The sequence below is a fragment of the Canis lupus genome, chromosome 21, assembly GCF_003254725.2.
Source record: "Canis lupus dingo isolate Sandy chromosome 21, ASM325472v2, whole genome shotgun sequence".
NCBI lineage: Eukaryota > Metazoa > Chordata > Mammalia > Carnivora > Canidae > Canis > Canis lupus.
The window spans coordinates 40,415,511-40,437,512 of NC_064263.1; the positions used below are offsets into that span (position 1 = coordinate 40,415,511).

Here is a 22,002-nt window from a genome sequence, read left to right on the forward strand (position 1 = left end):
CGAGGCATGATTATTGCTAATTGAAGAATTAATTTGATCTGTGGAACTAATTTCCTGGGGTGAATAATATTTAATATAGAACTTTCAGTGTCTCTTATCTACTTAAGTTAGGATTAAGAACATTATGTGGAGGCGGCAGTGCCTGGGTGGCTCAGTTGGTTAAGTGTCTAACTCTTGGTTCTGGCTGAGGTCCTGAGCGCTGGGTCTTGAAATTGAGCCCTGTGGCAGGGTCTGGATTCAGGAAGGAGTCTTGAGATTCTCTCCTTCTCCCCTTCTCCATTTGTGGTCGCTCTCTCTCTCTCTGTCTCTCTCAAATAAATAAATCTTAAAAAAAAAAAAAAAAAAGAACATTATTTGTAGGTAACAGATAAAAAAGGTGGATAATGGAAGTACAATAGAAACTTAATCCTGGTTTGATATAGGGAATACTTTTATAACTGCCTTTCACAGTCAATTCTTGTTCCCTATTGGGGCAGGGGGAGACAAAATGTAGTAAGTTAAATAGTTATTCAATGAAAAAGATACAAGAATTAAAATAGACAATAAAACACAAGGCAACAGAATCATTATAAACAGCTCAACAAAGACTCTTAGGAAAAACTGGGAGAAAAAAGTTAGAATTTGTCCTTTCCTTTTCAGCAAGTATTTTGAAAGGGAAATCATACTGCATTTCTTTACTTCCCAAATATTGCCATCTGGAAAGATTATGGCTTTGCCCATATCACTCCACTGAGTATACTTTCATGAAGGATGTAGTGACTTTTTTTTTTTTTTAAAGATTTTATTTATTTATTCATGATAGAGAGAGAGAGAGAGAGGCAGAGACACAGGCAGAGGGAGAAGCGGGCTCCATGCAGGGAGCCCGATGTGGGATTCGATCCCGGGTCTCCAGGATCTCGCCCTGGGCCAAAGGCAGGCACCAAACCGCTGCGCCACCCAGGGATCCCTGTAGTGACTTCTTAATTGCCAAATCCAGGGAATACTTTTTATTTCTCTTCTTATTGGACTCTTTTATATTATCTCGGTGGTTTTCAGATTTTAGGGCTTGTTGAAGCACAGATTCTTGGCCCCACCTACAGACTTTCTGATTGTAGATGCAAGTCTAGAGCTTGAATTTCTAAAGTTCCCAGTTGGTGGTAATGCTTCCACTTGGGGACCACACTTTGAGAACCATTGTTGTATTAATGATGATGACCATTCTTTTCTTTTTTTCTTTTTTTTTTTTTTTTTTTTTGCTTCTATAACAGCATATTCTCCTAGTTCTTCTTACCTCTGAATGTTCTCTCTTGGTCTCCCTTGTAGGGGGTTTCTTTTCTTTACCTTCCTCAGTGGGCCTCATTGACTCAGTCCTAAAAGGTTTGTCTGATTGCTAGTTAGATTTATAGTTTGTGATTGCAAATGCATTTATAAACAAGAAAAAGTAAACTACTAGCTATTTTGTTTCTGAAATTTTGAAACGTATCTAAGTACACGTCTATGAGAAAAGTAATCAAAGGAGACAACGTAAAAAAAGACGAATTTTGAAAAGTAATATATGTAATTACTAAAGCTTAAGGGGACCAAGTTCTTTTTTAATTACTTTATTGAAATTATTAAGTAATTGAAATTACTTTGTTAAAGTATTCATATACCTTAAAACTTGTCCCTTTCAAACCTATAATTCAGTAGGTTTTAGTATATCTACATGTGACCATCACCACTACTTACTTTTAAACAATTTCATTTTATCCCAAAAGAAACCGTATACCCATTAAGCCATCACTCACCTTTTCTCCCCTCTTCTTAGCCCTTGACAATCATTGATCTACTTTCTATTTCTATGGATTTGCCTATTTTAGACATTCCATATAATGGAATTATACAATATGTGACCTTTTGTGTCTGTTTTTTTGTTTTTGTTTTTTTTTTTACTTAGCATAATGTTTTATCAAGGTTCATTGTATTGCAGCTTATATTAGTATATTCATTTCTTTTTATGGCCGAACAGTATCACACTTTATGGATATTCCATATTTTGGTTATCAACTCATCAGCTGATGACATTTGGTTATTTCTACCTTTTATGCTAGTATGAATAATGTTGCTATAAACATTCAGGTATAAGTTTTTATGTGAACATATGTTTCAATTCTTTAGGTATATACCTAAGAATGGAATTGCTGGGTCATATGGTAATTCTGTGTTTAAGTTTTGGAGGAACTGCCAAATTGTTTTTTGAAGTAGCTGTACCATTTTACAATTCAAACCACTTTTTGGGTTTTTCCTTTGTTCTTTAATTATGCTTTCAATTATATTGTTTTTATTTCTATTTTTTCTTTCTCTAAATTTTTATTTAAATTCCAATTAACAACAAAAAAATAAATTCCAATTAACATACAGTGTAATATTAGTTTCAGGTGTAGAATTTTGTGATTCATCATTCATATGTAAGACCCAGTGCGCCTCACAATAAGTACTCTCCTTAATATCCATCATCTGTTTAACCCATCCCCCCAACCTCCCCTGCAACCCTCAGTGTGGTAAGAGTCCATTTTATGGTTTGCCTCTTTCTCTTCTGTATAGTCATCTGTTTTGTTTCTTAAATTCCACATATGAGTGAAATCATGTGGTATATGTCTTTCTCTGACTTATTTCCCTTAGCATAATACACTCTAACTCCATCCACATCATTGCAAATGGCAAGATTTCATTCTTTTTGATGGCTGAGTAATATTCCATTATATATGTATAACATCTTCTTTATCCATTGATCAGTTGATGGACATTTGGGGGGTCTTTCCATAGTATATGGTTTTTGCATATCTTGATTTTAGAGTTATAAACTGTATGTCTTCTGGAAAAAATGCTTCTTGTGATATCAAATTTATCTAAATTAGTTAAAAGTATTTATCACTATATCATAACCCTAATTTTAATATATTGTGTCTAGTCTAAAAATGGAATATAATAAATAAAACTAACTTGTTAATTTTATTAACAGAGTGGGAGGCTAAGCAAAGAACTGGATTTAGTAAGTCACCATGTGAGGACAAAACTTGATGAACTGAAAAGACAAGAAGTGGCAAGATTAAGAATGCTAATTAAAGCTAAATTGGATTCCCTTCAAGGTAAGTGATAAAGAAAAAGTAGGAAGGTTTCAGTATTTGGTTGTTGAGGTCATCTTATATTAGCACATACCCTGTTCTTCTGGTCAAAATTTAATGTTAGTATTGATTTGGCTTCTCTTAATTTTTAAAATAGATAATATATTTGCCTCATCTAAGAATCAAAATGATTAGCCTTAAATTGTTATATTAATGAAAAGTAATGAATTAGGCCACTGATTTAAAAGAGAAAGAATGGGATCCCTGGGTGGCGCAGCAGTTTGGCGCCTGTCTTTGGCCCAGGGCGCGATCCTGGAGACCCAGGATCGAATCCCACGTCGGGCTCCCGGTGCATGGAGCCTGCTTCTCCCTCTGCCTATGTCTCTGCCTCTCTCTCTCCCTCTCCGTGTGACTATCATAAATAAATAAAAATTAAAAAAATAAAAAAATAAAAAAATAAAAGAGAAAGAATGGGGTACCTGGGTGGCTCAGTGATTGTCTGCCTTTGACTCAAGTTGTGATTCCGGGGTCCTGGGATTGAGTCCTGCATCAGGCTCAATCTCCCCGCAGGGAGACTGCTTTTCTCTCTGCCTATGTCTCTGCCTCTCTCTGTGTATCTCTCATGAATAAATAAATAAATAAAATCTTAAAAAATATAAAATTAAAGAAGAATAACATCAAAGCAAACCAAAAGAGAGAAAATCTAATTATAACAATTTCTATAGGTAAAATAGAAAAATTGTCAGAGAGCTAGCTCTAAAAAAGACCACATCAGGCCCAGAGGGTGTCAAAAAAAATTCTGTTAAACTATTAAAAGAACAGATTGTCGGGACATCCGGGTGTCTCAGTTTGTTAAGTGTCCAGTTCTTGGTTTCAACGCAGGTCATGAGATCGATCCTCACGTTTGGCTCTGTGCTCAGTGGGGAGTCTGCTTGGGATTCTCTTCCATCCCTCTCCCTCTGCCCTCTCTCTCTTTCTCAAGTAAAAATAAAGAAATCTTAAGGAAAAAAAAGAAAAAAGAACAGATTGCCAATGCTATTTAAACTATTCCAGAGCATACAAAAAGAAAGCAAGCTTTCAAACTCGTAATATGTATTGATGCCAAACCAAAATTATTGTATTTCAAAAGTATACCATATAATAGCAAGTACATTTATTTTAGGAATGTAAGATTGATTTAATATTAGGAAATCTATACTATAAATCATCATATGAATAGAAATCAAGAGAAAAAATAAAGAAATGACTTCCAAAAGAAATCAGAAACTCAAAGGACAAAGGATAAATTAAAATCAATCTTTGAGGGATCCCTGGGTGGCGCAGCGGTTTAGCGCCTGCCTCTGGCCCAGGGCGCGATCCTGGAGACCCGGGATCGAATCCCACGTCGGGCTCCCGGTGCATGGAGCCTGCTTCTCCCTCTGCCTGTGTCTCTGCCTTTCTCTCTCTCTGTGACTATCATAAATAAATAAAAATTAAAAAATTAAAAAAAAAAATCAATCTTTGAGGGATCCCTGGGTGGCGCAGCAGTTTAGCGCCTGCCTTTGGCCCAGGGTGCGATCCTGGAGACCCGGGATCGAATCCCACGTCGGGCTCCCGGTGCATGGAGCCTGCTTCTCCCTCTGCCTGTGTCTCTGCCTCTCTCTCTCACTGTGTGCCTATCATAAATAAATAAAAATTAAAAAAAAATAAAATCAATCTTTGAAACTTCTGTTTTTTAAAATTAAGATTTGGGGTGCCTGGGTGGCACAGTTGGTTAAGTGTCCAACTCTTGATTGGTTGTTTTTTGTTGTTGTTGTTGTTTTAAAGATTTTATTTATTTATTTATTTGAGAGAGAGAGCTAGAGATAGAGCATGAGGAGGGAGAGAGAGAAGCAGTGTCCCTCCAAGCAGGGAGCCCAATGTGGGACTCAATCCTACGACCCTGAGATCATGACCTGAGCCAAAGGCAGACTCTTAGCCAAAGCCAACCAGGTGCTCCCAAATCTTCGTTTTGAATCAAGTTGTGATCTTGGGGTTGTGAGATAGAGCCCTTCTTCATATGGGGCTTGAGCTCAGTGCAGAATCTGCTTACAATTCTCTCTCCCTCTCCTTCTACCCCTACCCCCACCCTTACTCCCCCACTTGCACACCCTCTCTCTCTTTCAAATAAATGAATGAATGAATGATTAAGATTTTATTTTCTTAGAGCAGTATAAGGTTTACAGCAAAATTGAAGGGACGGTGCAGAGATTTCCCATATACCCCCAGCACTCAAACATGCATAATATCATTCATTACTAGCATCACCCACCAGAGTGGTAAATTTGTAGCAATTGATGCACTCACGTTTACACATGACAGTCACCCAAAGTCCAAAATTTACATTAGAGTTCACTCTTGGTGTTTTACAACCTATGGGTATGGACAAATCTATAATGATATTGTATTTACCATTATAGTATCACGCAGAGTAGTTTCACTGCCCTAAAAATCCACTCTGCCCTGCCTATTCATGCTCCCATATTATTTTAATTTTAGACTATGAGAAGATTAAATTGCTATGAAGTAGAATATTTGAAATGTGAAGATAAGAAAGTAATCTCATAGATCATACAACCATATCGTTATCTGCAGAAAAGGAACAAATGATAAAATTTAACACCCTCTCTTAATTTTAAAAAAGTAATAAGATAGTAATCAATAGATACTTCTGTAACATGATCAGGTATGTCTGACTCAGCCACATCATACTTAGTGGGGAAATAAAAGTATGTATTCTAACTAAAATAAGAAATAAGACAATGATGCCTACTATCACCACTACTAATTAGCATTGCATTGCAGGCACTAGCCAAAACAATTACATAAATGAAAAAAAATTGGAGGTAAAGTAATGTAAAGGAGTTGATAAAACCATTTCTGTTTGCAGGTGATAGGATTATAAACTTGGAGGGCAGCCCTGGTGGCTCAGCGGTTTGGGGCTGCCTTTGGCCCAGGGTGTGATCCTGGAGACCCAGGATCAAGTCCCGTGTCGGGCTCCCTGCATGGAGCCTGCTTCTCCCTCTGCCTGTGTTGTGTCTCTGCCTCTGTGTGTGTGTGTGTGTGTGTGTGTCTCTCATGAATAAATAAATAAAATCTTTAAAAAAAAAAAAAAGGATTATAAACTTGGAAAACTCAAAATAATTGACTAAAACACTTAGCATACACAACAGGAAAATTCAGCAAGGTGAACTTAATATACGGAAATCAGTATTTCTCATATGCAAATAACAGCCAGTTACAAGATATAATGGAAGAAAAGACTGTTTACAAATGCCAACAAAGATAAAATACCCAGAATAACCCTGTTAAGAAATGTTAAGACTTATAGACCAAAAGCTTTAAAATATGCCTGAAGGATGCAAAAGTAGACCTGAAAAAAATGAGAAGACATAACATCTTTTTGATACAGAGACTCAACATTATAAATGTGTCAATTTTCTCTAGGTCAATTTATGAATTTAACATGATCCAAATAAAAATATGTACTTTTTTTCCCTGGTGCTAGCCGAGCTAATTTTAAAGTTCACATGAAAAAGGAAACAAGCAGGAAAAACTATATGCCTCAAAAATGAACAATGAAGGACTAGGTAGCTATGTTAGTTATTAAAATACATCACAAAGCCTCAGTCATTAGAACTGTATAGTTTTGACATATAAGTAGAGAGACCAGTGGAACTGAGTAGAAATACCAGAAGTAAAAGTAAATACATTTAGAGTTTAGTTTGAATTAGAGGTGGTATCTCATTATTACTGGGATAAAGGTTTTTAAAAAGGATAATGTTAGTCCAATTGGGTAGCCATTTGGAAAAAAGTATAGTTAGAGCTCTAACTCATTTACATCAGAATAAGGACAAATGAAACATAGGTATCAGTATAGAAAATAATATCATAAAAGCACTAGATGGCAACATAGGTTTGTTTTATTATCTCAGAATGGCCTTTCTAATTATGAAACAAAATCAAGAAGCTAGTTTTGACAAGTGGGATACCCTTCAAGCTGGCTCCTGTGTCTTGGTGACAGGACCAAGACACTGGCATTAATAAACATCTGAATGTTTACTCTGGTGAATAGTGGTTCTTAAACTTTAGATTGCATATGAATCACCTGAGGAGCTAGTTATCCTGGAGACCCTGGATCAAGTCCCATGTCAGGCTCTCTGCATGGTGCCTGTTTCTCCCTCTGCCTGTGTCTCTGCCTCCCTCTCTCTCTCTATGTGTGTCTCTATGAATAAATAAAATAAAGTCTTTAAAAAAATTAAAAAAAATAAACATGTGCCTCTGGTCAGTGGATCATATTGGAGAAATGCTTATGTAGACATAGAAAACAACCAAATACTCATTATCCTGAGAAGAAGGATATCAATGAGAGGTAAACTGAGCACATACTCTACTTCTTCAGATGGTCAGACATAGAAGGTAGTTTCATCCTTAAGTCTGGGACTAAGGTATTTTGAAATTACTTTCCTCTCAGATAACCTCCAACTTTTCAATCTTGCCAATATTTTCTTTATTCCAAATAGGGGCTGAATTTCATTATCTAAAGAAAACTGATGCTTAGAAAACTTAGGAATAGTTTCTCATGTCAGAATTTATGAATTGAAATTTCTGATAATTTGAAGAAAGGCTTAAAGGATTGTTTTTATTTTTTGGTGTAATTTTTAAAGTAAGTAATATATTCACATGGTTGAAAACCAGAAACTATAGAAGGCATATAGCAAAAGTGCACTGATATTTTTGTACCTTATCAGTTCCCACTGCCCCAAACATGATTCTTCTATTTCTTCATTCTTGCAGAAGCAAATACAAATAAAAGTCCTTATTTTTCATCTTTTTATGCAAAAGGTAGCATGTAATACACATTCTGTGCTTTGTATTTTTCTTTTAACAACATACTTGAAGATCTTTCTGTATTAGTGCATAGAGACTGTCTTCACTAAAAAAATTTTTCTTATATAGCTGCATAGATTTCCATTATATGGATATGCCATAATTTATTTAATTAGGCCTCTGGTGATGGGTATTTGGGTTATTTCTAGCAAGCACTCTTGTATATACGTCACTATCTATCCATGTAAAATTATCTGTAGGATAAATTCCCCACAGAGAAACTGTATATATGTGTTTGTAATTTTGATAGATATTACCACCTCCACAGGTGTATCAATATATACACCAGCAATAATTTCTCACATTCTGCTAATAGTATGTATCTTCAAACTTTAAGACTTTTACCATTCTGTTAGATAGCATAATAGTATAGTTTTTTTTAATAGTATAGTTTTAATATGCATTTCTCTTATTTTGAGTGAGGTTAAGTATCTTTTCATGTATTTCATTGTCATATCCTTTAGACCTGGGTCTTATAACAAATCTTTTCTTCATAAGTAGAATTTGTACAGTGCCATACAAAGAATTCAGCAAAATCTTAATTTAGCTAAATTTAGCAGTTTTTTACTTAATAGTATACAAAATATTCCAGGTTCATTTTGTACCTATCCTGCACCAGCCCTGGAGTGAGCTATTTCTCTAAGGATTCCTGGTTCTTTTTAGTGGGAAATGATATTACAGACCAAAGACTGGCACTAGGTGTGCTCATTACTTCTGGAATATATTTTCTTTCTTTTTTTTTTTTTTGAGATTTTATTTATTATTCATTTGAGAGAGAGAAAGAGAAAGGAGAGCATGAGCATGGGGGAGGGGCAGAGGCAGCGGGAGAGGGAGAAGCAGATCCCTACTAAGCAGGGAGCCCAACACAGGGCTCAATCCCAGCACCCTGAGATCATGATCTGAACCAAAGGCAGATGCTTAACCAACTAAGCCACCCAGGGGCTCTTTGAGTATATTATCTTATTGGCCTTTTCATTGGACAGAGATAGGAGATTTATGCATGTCTATATATATCAACATATATACATATACATACATTTTTATATGTATAAATGTATGTGCATATACACATACATGCATGTACCTATATATGTACATGTTCATATTTTATTTTATATATATATATATATATATATTTAAAGACTTTATTTATTCATAGAGACACAGAGACACAGGCAGAGAGAAGCAGGCTCCATGCAGAGAGCCTGACATGGGACTCGATCCAGGGTCTCCAGGATCACGCCCCGGGCTGCAGGCGGCGCTAAACCGCTGAGCCACCGGGGCTGCCCATGTTCATATTTTAGAAATAAGTTCACACAGATAATGCTAATTCTTACCTATTTCCAGAGATTTCTTTCTTGCCTTCCATGATTCCATTATTTGTACATTACCTTTTCCTAAATGAGAACTCTTTTAACAAATCAACACCACGTACCTATTTTACTCAACTCTATAATCAAACTGAAATAGTCCAGACTCACTTTATCCATTTAACTACAATATACTGCAGCTTGTTTTTTGTTCGTTTTTTTTTTTTTTTTTTTTTTTTTTTTTTTTTTTTTTTTTTTTAAGTAGGCTCCATGCTCAGCATGGAGCCCAAAGTGGGGCTTGAACTCACAACCCTGAGATCAAGACCTGAGCTCAGATCAAGAGTTAGAGGCTTGGGATCCCTGGGTGGCGCACTGGTTTAGCGCCTGCCTTTGGCGCGGGGCGGGATCCTGGAGACCCGGCATCGAATCCCACGTCGGGCTCCTGGTGCAAGGAGCCTACTTCTCCCTCTGCCTCTCTCTCTCTCTGATGACTATCATAAATAAAAAAAATAAAAGGCAAATTAAAAAAAAAAAAAAAGAGTCAGAGGCTTAACCAACTGAGCTAACCAGGTGCCCCAAACTGTTTCTTTTTTTTTAATGATAGTAAGTTTTTTAAGTTTTATTATTTTTTTTCTAGATTTATTTATTTATATATTTATTCATGAGAGACACAGAGAGAGAGAAAGAAGCAGAGACACAGGCAGAGGGAGAAGCAGGCTCCATGCAGGGAGCCTGATGTGGGACTGGATCCTGGGTCTCCAGAATCAGGCCCTGGGCTGCAGGCAGTGCTAAACCCCTGAGCCACCTGGGCTGTCCCTGTAGCTTGTTTTAAAACAATTATTCACAAAGATAAACAATTGATATTTATTTAAAAATAAGTCCTAATCCAAGTGAATTTACCTGAATTAGAATTTTATTGTTCCATAAAGGATTCATTGGAGCAACATACAAAAAATTCCTTCACATAAATGTTAGAGCAATTCTTTTTAGAAATTCTATTTAGGGGGCACCTGGCTGGCTCAGGTGGAAGAGCATGGGACTCTTGATCTCGGGGCTGTGAGTTTAAGTCCCATGTTGGGTGTAGCACTTGCTTAAAAATAAAATATTAAAAAAAATTCTACTTAGGTCTTTTTTTAAAAGATTTTATTTATTTATTTGAGATAGAGTGCTTGCGCATGAGTGGGGGAGAGGGGCAGAGGGGCAAAGGGAGAAGCAGACTCCTTGCTGAGCAGGGAACCCGATGTGAGGCTCCATCCCAGGACCTTGGGAACAGACTGAGCTGCCCAGGTTTTTTTTTTTTTTTTCCTAAAAATGTTTGTTTGTTTGTTTAAGAGAGAGAAAGCGCAAGAGAGCCCACAGGTGGGGAGAGTGGCATAATGAGAGAATCTCAAGCAGACTCCCCACTGAGTGTAGACCCTGAACTGCTCCATGTGGGGTTCAATCCCACCACCCATGAAATCATGAGCTGGGCCTAAACCAAGAGTCAGCTGCTTAACTGACTAAGTCATTCAGGCAACCCTCTATGTAGATCTTTGATGAGGGCAATATATTAGTTTATCTAATTAAAAGTAGGAAATACGGTAGTTTTACAATAATAAAGTTTTTACTTTTATTTATATTGATAATCAACTAGCCTTTTTAGAGATAATATTAATGTGTACATATTATATTGTATTCCTTTCTACATTCAAGGACATTACTTTTGCCTAGAATAACAATATGAAAAGAAAATATGAATGCTTAGTCTAAAATTTTGAATATTCTTATAAAATCCTATAGGAATAAAGATGAATACATAATTGTTCTTATGTATCACTTATATTAATGTTTCTAGCTTTTAATACTTTATCATTTACAGTTTACTCATTTTCTTTCAGATACAGGCATAGACCACCATGCTCTTCTAAAACAATTTGATCACCTAAACCACCTGAATCCTGACAAGTTTGAATCTACAGATTTAGATATGCTCATCAAAGCGGTGAGAATAATTCCAAAAAGTGTTGTCATTGTTGTGCCTTTGAGATTTTGTCATTTGAGAAGTAAATTCAGTGAAGTGGTAATATAACTTTTAGATACTCTCAAGAATATTTTTAAAGAGAGATAGGTTAATTCTTATTATTACAGATAATAATATGGACATAAAAATCTGTCACCCCTTGTCCACAATTCCAAAATCCAAAGCACTATAAAAGCTGAAACCTGGCTTCAGTTATAGTAAGACTATTCATAGTTTTTATTTGGCTTACATAATGTGAATATTCATAGACTTTGCTGAGGAAGCACTAATCTGATTATAAACTCTGAAAGGATATCATACAATATAGCATATTTGCTATATTCTCTTTCTACAATCTAGAACATTCTGGAACATATCTGGGCTCTGGGATTTTAGATAAGAGTTTATAGGCCTCTCATGTTGTACAACATGGAGTTACCCAACCAGATGTTGTAGCCTGGCCAGGAGTTTAGTGAAGTCGTTAGAAACCATTCTAGTTTTCTGTACTGTACAGATTTGATACAGTCCCTTCCTTCTTTTAAAAATCAATTTATATATTACTTATGAGGAACTTTCTAAAGTTGAGGCTTGCTCTGAACTATGAATTTATTTTAATGCCTACTTTCTGGACCTCCTGTACTACCTTCTGTTAGAGTATGCTGTATGCAAGAAAGCCCTTATTTATATTTTCAAATATTTCCTGTTATTTAGTTTAAATATTACATTATAGGCCACAAGTGATCTGGAACACTATGATAAGACTCGGCATGAAGAATTTAAAAAATATGAAATGATGAAGGAACATGAAAGGAGAGAGTATTTAAAAACACTGAATGAAGAAAAGAGAAAAGAAGAAGAATCTAGATTTGAAGAAATGAGGAAAAAGCATGAAAATCATCCCAAAGTTAATCATCCAGTAAGAATTATGACTTTAAGAAACATAATTAGATGAAGATACTTCTTTGTATCAGAATTTTATCATAAGCTATTAGTACTTTAGATTCTTAATTCTACAAAGTTTCTCAAATTTGTATTTTATTTTCAGTCTATATACATAGATTACATTTTGTTTTGAGCATTTTTTAAAAATTGATTCACAGGGAAGCAAAGATCAACTAAAAGAGGTATGGGAAGAGACTGATGGATTGGATCCTAATGACTTTGACCCCAAGACATTTTTCAAATTACATGGTAATAGATTTGATACAAATATTTATGTCTGCTGTTTGAAAGATTATAGTTGTCTTATTCTTAACTGATTTATGCCAAGGTGTGCTATTGAGTCCTATTGATAGTAAATGTTTGGCATTTTTCTCTAGAGTAATATAATAGTTTTTATTGTTAATCTGCAGCATAAAATACTTTAAGTCAGTGGCTGTGTCTTTTACCCAATTTTACTGTTTAGTCATTATGATTTATTGTAAGCTTCTCTGTAAACTGAAGGTATTTTTGTGACTAGCTAGGTTATATCTAACTCTTGTGCTATAACATTGAAATTTGCTTTTATTCCTATGGCATACTGTTTCACTTTATATTTTGAAAAACTGGTTAAGATATATTTTTCTAGAAAAACTAGTATGCATTATAAATAAGTAGTAAATTGTGTTGAGTTGGACTGATCTGAGGCTTCATAAAGGAGGAAACATTTTTCTGTACCATATGGATGCTTCATGTTAGTACCACTTCTGCAAGCCAGTTGTAAAGAGTTGTTTTTTAATAATTGATTTTCAAAGGCATTAAAATCAATTTTTGTATTTGTGACCTTTAACTTCAGATGTCAATAACGATGGCTTCCTGGATGAACAGGAATTAGAAGCCCTGTTTACTAAAGAGGTAAATAACTTCATTCAGTGTTCAGCGTTTTTGCTTTTCTCCTTCTATTATTTTCCTTTCTTTTATGTTTGTTTTAAACTTTTCCCTTTAGTTGGAAAAAGTATATGACCCCAAAAATGAGGAGGATGATATGGTAGAAATGGAGGAAGAACGGCTTAGAATGAGGGAACATGTAATGAATGAGGTATGTTTTAAAACTTTAAGATTATATGTTATTTCAATGGATTATTTAAGTCTTGCAATAAATCTTATCAGAAAGTGGAAAATAAATATAAAGAATAGTTATTTAATTGAATTTTGCATTTTTGATCCAGAATATCCAGTAGACTCCCTTAGTATAAATAAAATTATTTTGTAACTACCTTAAAACATTTTAAAATTTAAAAGGTTTTTATTTAAGAGATTAAGATACTGTTTCATGTCTTTTAGAAGTAAAAAATAATGTAGTCTAATATTCGATATTTTATTTTATTTTTATTTTTATTTTTTAAAATTTTTATTTATTGATGATAGTCACAGAGAGAGAGAGAGAAGCAGAGACACAGGCAGAGGGAGAAGCAGGCTCCATGCCTGACGTGGGACTCAATCCCGGGTCTCCAGGATCGCGCCCTGGGCCAAAGGCAGGCGCCAAACCGCTGTGCCACCCAGGGAGCCCATATTCGATATTTTAAAAGGCTGTATTTTTATTAAGAAAATCCAAAAAATCCAGTACCATAATGGTTTATAACAACTTATTTATTTCTCATTCACATTATTAAGCTGGGAACTTTGGTCATAGACATCAGAAGCTGGTAACTAAAGCCCACTGTTTTGCATCAGTGATTTTTTACCTGATATTTGAGCTACTGGTGATGAATTGGGATTTCTGTTGACTGCTTGCATCCAAGTGTCAAATGAATTTCTTTTACCATTTTGGAGTTCACTTTTGTAACAATGGCTGTAAGAGCCATTGAGGAGGATTGGGAGTGATTGTGAGCTTTAATTTTGATTTAGTTAGTTTTTAAGAAAAAAATATTGGGAGCATTTTAATGTAAACTCCTCTATTCTTGGCTAAAACAGTCCTCTTTCTTTTTTTTTTTATTTATTTATTTATTTATTTATTTTTTTTTATTGGTGTTCAATTTACTAACATACAGAATAACACCCAGTGCCCGTCACCCATTCACTCCCACCCCCCGCCCTCCTCCCCTTCTACCACCCCTAGTTCGTTTCCCAGAGTTAGCAGTCTTTACGTTCTGTCTCCCTTTCTGATATTTCTGATATTTCCCACACATTTCTTCTCCCTTCCCTTATTTTCCCTTTCACTATTATTTATATTCCCCAAATGAATGAGAACATATAATGTTTGTCCTTCTCCGACTGACTTACTTCACTCAGCATAATACCCTCCAGAAACAGTCCTCTTTCTGCAAAGGTTATTTTTCTTGGGATTATACATGATGTGGTTGAGAGAAGAAGATTGTAATAGTTTATCCAATCAGATCAGCAGACTCAAGCTTGGTAATCTTTCAGTATCAGGTATATAGATATTTCCCTGTATTTTCAAATCTGAATAATACGGAAGATAGCAATATCTATTTTCTGATTCTAATATAATGTTGAGTGTTCGATTTTCTTCCTCTCCATTTCTGTGGATGTTACTAGCCTTAATTGCTGTTTATTTGTGTAGTAGCATCTATTAGAAGAGAATTTCTAGTAATATGAGAGTTACTTTATCTTACATATACATTTTTTTTTTTAAATCAGGTTGATGCTAACAAAGACCGATTAGTGACTCTAGATGAGTTTTTGAAAGCTACAGAAAAAAAGGAATTCTTGGAGCCGGATAGCTGGGAGGTAATACCTACTTGAAATGGGATGTATGGTTCAAAAAATTCTACATTAGTTCATTCTACTTTTAACTTTCATTTCCCATTATGCTTGCATGTAGAGCCTTACTGTCTTGGCTTTTCAAAAAAAATGTCACAATAAAATAATGAACCTGATTTTTGGAAAGCTTGTGGCAACTGACATCTTATTTGTAATCACATTACATATAATTAGAAGTCTTTTTAAAATTTTACTTTTTCTAAGTGTAATATAACATACATTCTTGAAAATTAGAAATATAGATACATTGAAGGAATAAATTAGAAGTTACCTATAATTCTACCATCCAGAGGTAGAAACTTAATTTATATATTATGTTATACTAATTTGGAAATAGTTTGTATCTTTAGTATATGCATATATAGCATACAGTGTGTAGTGTGTATGTCCCATTGTTATTTTTATTTTATTTTATTTTATTTTAATTTATCTTATTTTAATTTCTTTTATTTTGTCATTTTAATTTATTTTATTTTAATTTATTTTATTTTATCTTATTTTATTTTAATTTATATTATTTTATTTTAATTAATTTATTTTATTTATATTTTATTTTATTTTATTTTATTTTAGAGAGAGAGAGAGAATGAGGAGAAGGAGCAGAAGTAGAGGGAGAATCTTAAGCAGGCTCCATGTCCAGAGAGGAGCCTGAGCAGGGCTGTTTCTCACCACCTTGAGTCATGACCTGAGCCAAAATCAAGAGTCAGATGCCTAACCCACTGAGCTACCCAAGCACCCCATCCCATTTTTAATTTACATATACATATAAACTCCTATCTATCTACCTATCTATCTATCCATCCTTTTAAAGATTTTATTTATTTGAGAGAGATAGAGAGAGCAAGAGAGCATGAGTGGTGGGAGAGGCAGAGGGAAAGGGAGAAAGCCAACCAGACTCCATGATGAATGTGGAGTCCAGCCCTATGTGCAGGGCTTAATCCCAGGACCCTAAGACCAAGACCTGAGCCAAAGTCAGATGCTTAACCAACTGAGCCACCAAGGTGCCCCATCCTACATATATATTATTAAAATGGTTTCATACTATATAAGTGTCTTTATATGTTTGGGAAATTCTGTGTTTTTAAGTGTTAACGATAGTTCATGATGCCATTCTTCAAAAAACAGAGTTTAGAAATGTCTCCTTAGCATGCAGTTATGTGATTGTAGTGTAATTTGTATAATCATTTGAACACGTGTAGACATTTGGGTCAATCTAATTTTTTTTTTTAAAGATTTTATTTATTTATTCATGAGAGACACAGAGACAGAGAGAGGCAGAGACACAGGCAGAGGGAGAAACAGGCCCCATGCAGAGAGCCCGATGTGGGACTCAATCCCGGGTCTCCAGGATCAGGCCCTGGGTCAAAGGCAGTCACTCAACCGCTGAGCCACCCGGGCTGCCCCAATCTAATTTTTTTACTGTAGTAATTAACACTACGATGACTCTCTACTTGTTCATACATTTTTGGGCATTGATAGTAACTCTCCTGAGATTAATTCCTAGAATAGATCCCTGGGTGGTGCAGCGGTTTGGCGCCTGCCTTTGGCCCAGGGCGCGATCCTGGAGACCCGGGATCGAATCCCATATCGGGCTCCCGGTGCATGGAGCCTGCTTCTCCCTCTGCCTGTGTCTCTGCCTCTCTCTCTCTGTGACTATCATAAATAAATAAATAAATAAATAAATTTTTTAAAAAAGAACTATTCTAAAGGTTTATGAATATTTTTAGTTTCTAAATATGTCTTGTCAAATTGCTCCAGAAAGGCATACCAGTTCATTCCATAGTTTACTGTAGATATACATTTTTATTTTTTTATTTTTTATTTTTTTAAAGACTTTATTCACAAGAGACACAGAGAAAGAGGCAGAGACATAGAGGGAGAAGCAGGCTCCCTGCAGGGAGCCTGATGTGGGATTCAATCCCAGGATCACACCTAGAGTTGAAGGCAGATGCTCAACCACTGAGCCACCAAGCGTCCCACATATACATTTAAATTTTATTTTTTAATTTTAAAATTTATTTTTTATATTTATTTATTTTTTATTGGAGTTCAATTTGCCAACATATAGCATAACACCCAGTGCTCATCCCATCAAGTGCCCCCCTCAGTGCCCGTCACCCAGTCACCCCATCCCCTGCCCATCTCCTTGTCTATCATCCCTTGTTCGTTTCCCAGAGTTAGGAGTCTCTCATGTTCTGTCTCCCTTTCTGATATTTCCCACTCATTTTTTCTCCTTTCCCCTTTATTCCCTTTCACTATTTTTTTATATTCCCCAAATGAATTAGACCATATAATGTTTGTCCTTCTCCGATTTACTTATTTCACTCAGCATAATACCCTCCAGTTCCATCCATGTCGAAGCAAATGGTGGGTATTTGTCATTTCTAATGGCGGAGTAATATTCCATTACATACATAAACCACATCTTCTTTATCCATTCATCTTTCGATGGACACCGAAGTTTCTTCCACAGTTTGCCTATTGTGGACATTGCTGCTAGAAACATCGGGGTGCAGGTGTCCCGGCATTTCACTGCATCTGTATCTTTGGGGTAAATCCCCAGCAGTGCAATTGCTGGGTCATAGGGAAGATCTATTTTTAAATCTTTGAGGAACCTCCACACAGTTTTCCAGAGTAGCTGCACCAGTTCACATTCCCAGCAACAGTGCAAGAGGGTTCCCCTTTCTCCACATCCTCTCCATCACTGGTTGTTTCCTGCCTTGTTAATTTTCCCTGTTCTCACTGGTGTGAGGTGGTATCTCATTGTGGTTTTGATTTATATTTCCCGGATGGCCAGTGATGCAGAGCATGTTGTCACGTGCTTGTTGGCCATGTCTATGTCTTCCTCTGTGAGATTTCTGTTCATGTCTTTTGCCCATTTCATGATTGGATTGTTTGTTTCTTTGTGTTGAGTTTAATAAGTTCTTTATAGATCTTGGAAACTAGTCCTTTATCTGATACATCATTTGCAAATATCTTCTCCCATTCTGTAGGTTGTCTTTGAGTTTTGTTGACTGTATCCTTTGCTGTGCAAAAGCTTCTTACCTTGATGAAGTCCCAATAGTTCATTTTTGCTTTTGTTTCTCTTGCCTTCATGGATGTATCTTGCAAGAAGTTACTGTGTCCAAGTTCAAAAAGGGTGTTGCGTGTGTTCTCCTCTCGGATTTTGATGGAATCACATTTAGATCTTTCATCCATTTTGAGTTTATCTTTGTGTCTGGTGTAAGAGAATGGTCTAGTTTCATTCTTCTGCACATGGCTGTCCAATTTTCCCAGCACCATTTATTGAAGAGACTGTCTTTTTTCCAGTGGATAGTCTTTCCTCTTTTGTCGAATATTAGTTGACCATGAAGTTGAGGGTCCACTTCTGGATTCTCTATTCTGTTCCATTGATCTATGTGTCTGTTTTTGTGCCAGTACCACACTGTCTTGATGACCACAGCTTTGTAGTACAACCTGAAATCTGGCATTGTGATGCCCCCAGCTATGGTTTTCTTTTTTAATATTCCCCTGGCTATTTGGGGTCTTTTCTGATTCCACACAAATCTTAATTTGTTCCAACTCTCTGAAGAAAGTCCATGGTATTTTGATAGGGATTGCATTAAATGTGTAAATTGCCCTGGGTAGCATTGACATTTTCACAATATTAATTCTGCCAATCCATGAGCATGGAATATTTTTCCATCTCTTTGTGTCTTCCTCAATTTCTTTCAGAAGTGTTCTATAGTTTTTAGGGTATAGATCCTTTACCTCTTTGGTTAGGTTTATTCCTAGGTATCTTATGCTTTGGGGTGCAATTATAAATGGGATTGACTCCTTAATTTCTCTTTCTTCAGTCTCATTGTTAGTGTATAGAAATGCCACTGACTTCTGGGCATTGATTTTGTATCCTGCCACACTGCCAAATTGCTGTATGAGTTCTAGTAATTTTGGGGGAGTCTTTTGGGTTTTCTATGTAGAGTGTCATGTCATCTGTGAGGAGGGAGAGTTTGACTTCTTCTTTGCCAGTTTGAATGCCTTTTATTTCTTTTAGTTGCCTGATTGCTGAGGCTAGGACTTCTAGGACTATGTTGAATAGCAGTGGTGAGAGTGGACATCTCTGTCATGTTCCTGATCTTAGGGGAAAGCTCCCAGTGTTTCCCCATTGAGAATGATACTTGCTGTGGGCTTTTTGTAGATGGCTTTTAAGATGCTGAGGAATGTTCCCTCTATCCCTACACTCTGAAGAGTTTTGATCAGGAATGGATGCTGTATTTTGTCAAATGCTTTCTCTGCATCTATCGGGAGGATCATATGGTTCTTGTTTTTTCTCTTGCTGATATGATCAATCACATTGATTGCTTTACGAGTGTTGAACCAGCCTTGCATCCCGGGGATAAATCCCACTTGATCATGTGAATAATCTTCTTCTTCTTCTTTTTTTTTTTTTTGTGAATAATCTTCTTAATGTATTGTTGGATCCTTTTTTTCTTTTTTTTTAAAGATTTTAATTTATTTATTCATAGAGACAGACAGAGAGAGAGAGGCAGAGACACAGGCAGAGGGAGAAGCAGGCACCATGCAGGGAGCCTGACGTGGGACTCGATCCGGGGGTCCCTGGGATCACGCCCTGGGCCGCAGGCAGCGCTAAACCACTGCGCCACTGGGGCTGCTCTGTATTGTTGGATCCTATTGGCTAGTATCTTGTTGAGAATTTTTGCATCCATGTTCAGCAGGGATATTGGTCTATAATTTTCCTTTTTGGTGGGGTCTTTGTCTGGTTTTGTAATTAAGGTGATGTTGGCCTCATAGAACGAATTTGGAAGTATTCCATCTCTTTCTATTTTTCCGAACAGCTTTAGTGGAATAGGTACGGTTTCTTCTTTAAGCGTTTGATAGAATTCCCCAGGGAAGCCATCTGGCCCTGGACTTTTGTGTCTTGGGAGGTTTTTGATGACTGCTTCAATTTCATCCCTGTTTATTGGCCTGTTCAGGTTTTCTATTTCTTCCTGTTCCAGTTTTGGTAGTTTGTGGTTTTCCAGGATTGTGTCCATCTCTTCTAGATTGCCTAATTTATTGGCATATAGCCAATAACATAGCATAAATATGTTTTTATTTTTATTTTTTATTTATTTTTTTATTTTTTTATAATATGTTTTTAAAATTGTTTGTATTTCCTTGGTGTTGGTGGTGATCTCTCCTTTCTCATTCATGATTTTATTAATTTGAGTCTTTTCTCTCTTCTTTTTAATGAGGCTGGCTAATGGTTTACCTATCTTATTAATTCTTTCAAAGAACCAACTCCTGGTTTTATTAATCTGTTCCACAGTTCTTCTGGTCTCTATTTCATTGAGTTCTGCTCGAATCTTTATTAACTCTCTTCTTCTGCTGGGTGTAGGATCTATTTGCTATTTTTTCTCCAGCTCCTTTAGGTGCAAGGTTAGCTTTTGTATTTGAGTTCTTTCCAGTTTTTGGATGGATGCTTGTGTTGCGATGTATTTCCCCCTCAGGACTGCTTTTGCTGTATCCCAAAGATTTTGAACGGTTGTATCTTCATTCTCATTAGTTTCCATGAATCTTTTTAATTCTTCTCTAATTTCCTGGTTGACCCTTTCGTCTTTTAGCAGGATAGTCCTTAACCTCCACATGTTTGAAATCCTTCCAAACTTCTTGTGATTTAGTTCTAATTTCAAGGCATTATGGTCTGAAAATATGCAGGGGACAATCCCAATCTTTTGGTATTGGTTAAGACCTGATTTGTGACCCAGTACCACATACACATTTTTAAAAGAATAGTTGAGAGGTAGCAGCCAGAAGAGAGGGAAAAAAAAAAAAGTCATTTTCTATACAAAATATAAAAGATGACCATTTCAATTAGATTTTTTTCTCTTTTTTTCAATTAGATTTTTAATTGTCCAAAAAATAGTTTGAGATAGGGTAGCTGACTGTCCCAGTGTAGCCAAGACTAGGAGTTTCATGGGATGTGGAAGTTTTTGGTGCTAAAATGAGCACAGTCCCAGGACGACAGTGTATCACCTTAGTTTGAGGTTAAAGAGGTCAGCTTTTTTTGTCATTTTTTTTCTAATATTTGTAATATTTTTGGGCTTTGGTGAAGAAGAAGAATGCTAAGGTATTTGAACATGCATTCCCATTATTGCTTCTGGTGAACTAGATCAGTAGACAATTATGTACTATTTTTCATTTTTAAAAAGATTTTATTTATTTATGAGAGACACAGAGAGAGAGGCAAAGACACGGGCTGAGTGAGAAGCAGGCTCCATGCTGGGAGCCCGATGTCAGACTTGAACCTGGAATTCAGGGATCATGCCCTGAGCCAAAGGCAGGCGCTCAACCGCTGAGCCACTCAGGCGTCCCTACACTATTTTTCATTTTAACATAATTTTAGATTTACAAAAAAGTTATAAGAATATTCAAGGAATTCCTGAATACCCTCCCCCCAGATTTCCCATTTTATTGTAGTTATTTTCTCTCTGTTTTTCATCTGTATGTGTGTATATTATATATAACATACATAATTTTTTGGGGAGTAAGTTGCACCTGATGCTGCTTTAACCTTAAACACTTGAGTGTGTATTTTTTGCAAACAAGGATTTATCTTGCATAATCACAGTAAAATTATTTATGGCTACACACATAATACTCTTTTCCAGTCTCTTGACTTTACTGAGATTTTTGTTAATTTTCCTAATACTGTCCTTTATAGCAGAAGAAAATCCAGGATCATAATCTGAATTTAGTTGTAATGTTTTCTTAGTCTCCTTTAATCTACAACAGTTCCTGAGTCTTTGTGTCGCATGGCATTCATATTTAAAAGGAATACAAGCCAATTATTTTGTAGAATATCCCTCAGTTTGAGTCAATCTGCTGTTTCCTCAGGATTCCTACTTTTGGTAGGAGTACCACCAAAGTGATGCTGAGAGCATCATATCATGAAGCATATGCTGCTGGTTATTCTCATAACTGGCAATGTTAATTTTGATTATTTGGTTAAGATGGTATC

At 35.9% G+C, this 22,002-nt stretch overlaps 1 protein-coding gene across 3 annotated transcripts in view; it reads left to right on the forward strand.

Moving 5' to 3' along the window:
- NUCB2 (nucleobindin 2) overlaps positions 1-22,002 on the forward strand; it is a 50,577-nt gene that overhangs the window by 24,950 nt on the left and 3,625 nt on the right. For all 3 annotated transcript variants that reach the window (XM_025459643.3, XM_025459644.3, XM_025459645.3), the window contains exons 5-11: positions 2,981-3,107; positions 11,179-11,282; positions 12,031-12,216; positions 12,401-12,491; positions 13,075-13,133; positions 13,225-13,317; positions 14,880-14,969. In XM_025459643.3, coding sequence (XP_025315428.1) covers positions 2,981-3,107; positions 11,179-11,282; positions 12,031-12,216; positions 12,401-12,491; positions 13,075-13,133; positions 13,225-13,317; positions 14,880-14,969 — 750 coding nt within the window. The remainder of the gene's footprint in view (positions 1-2,980; positions 3,108-11,178; positions 11,283-12,030; positions 12,217-12,400; positions 12,492-13,074; positions 13,134-13,224; positions 13,318-14,879; positions 14,970-22,002) is intronic.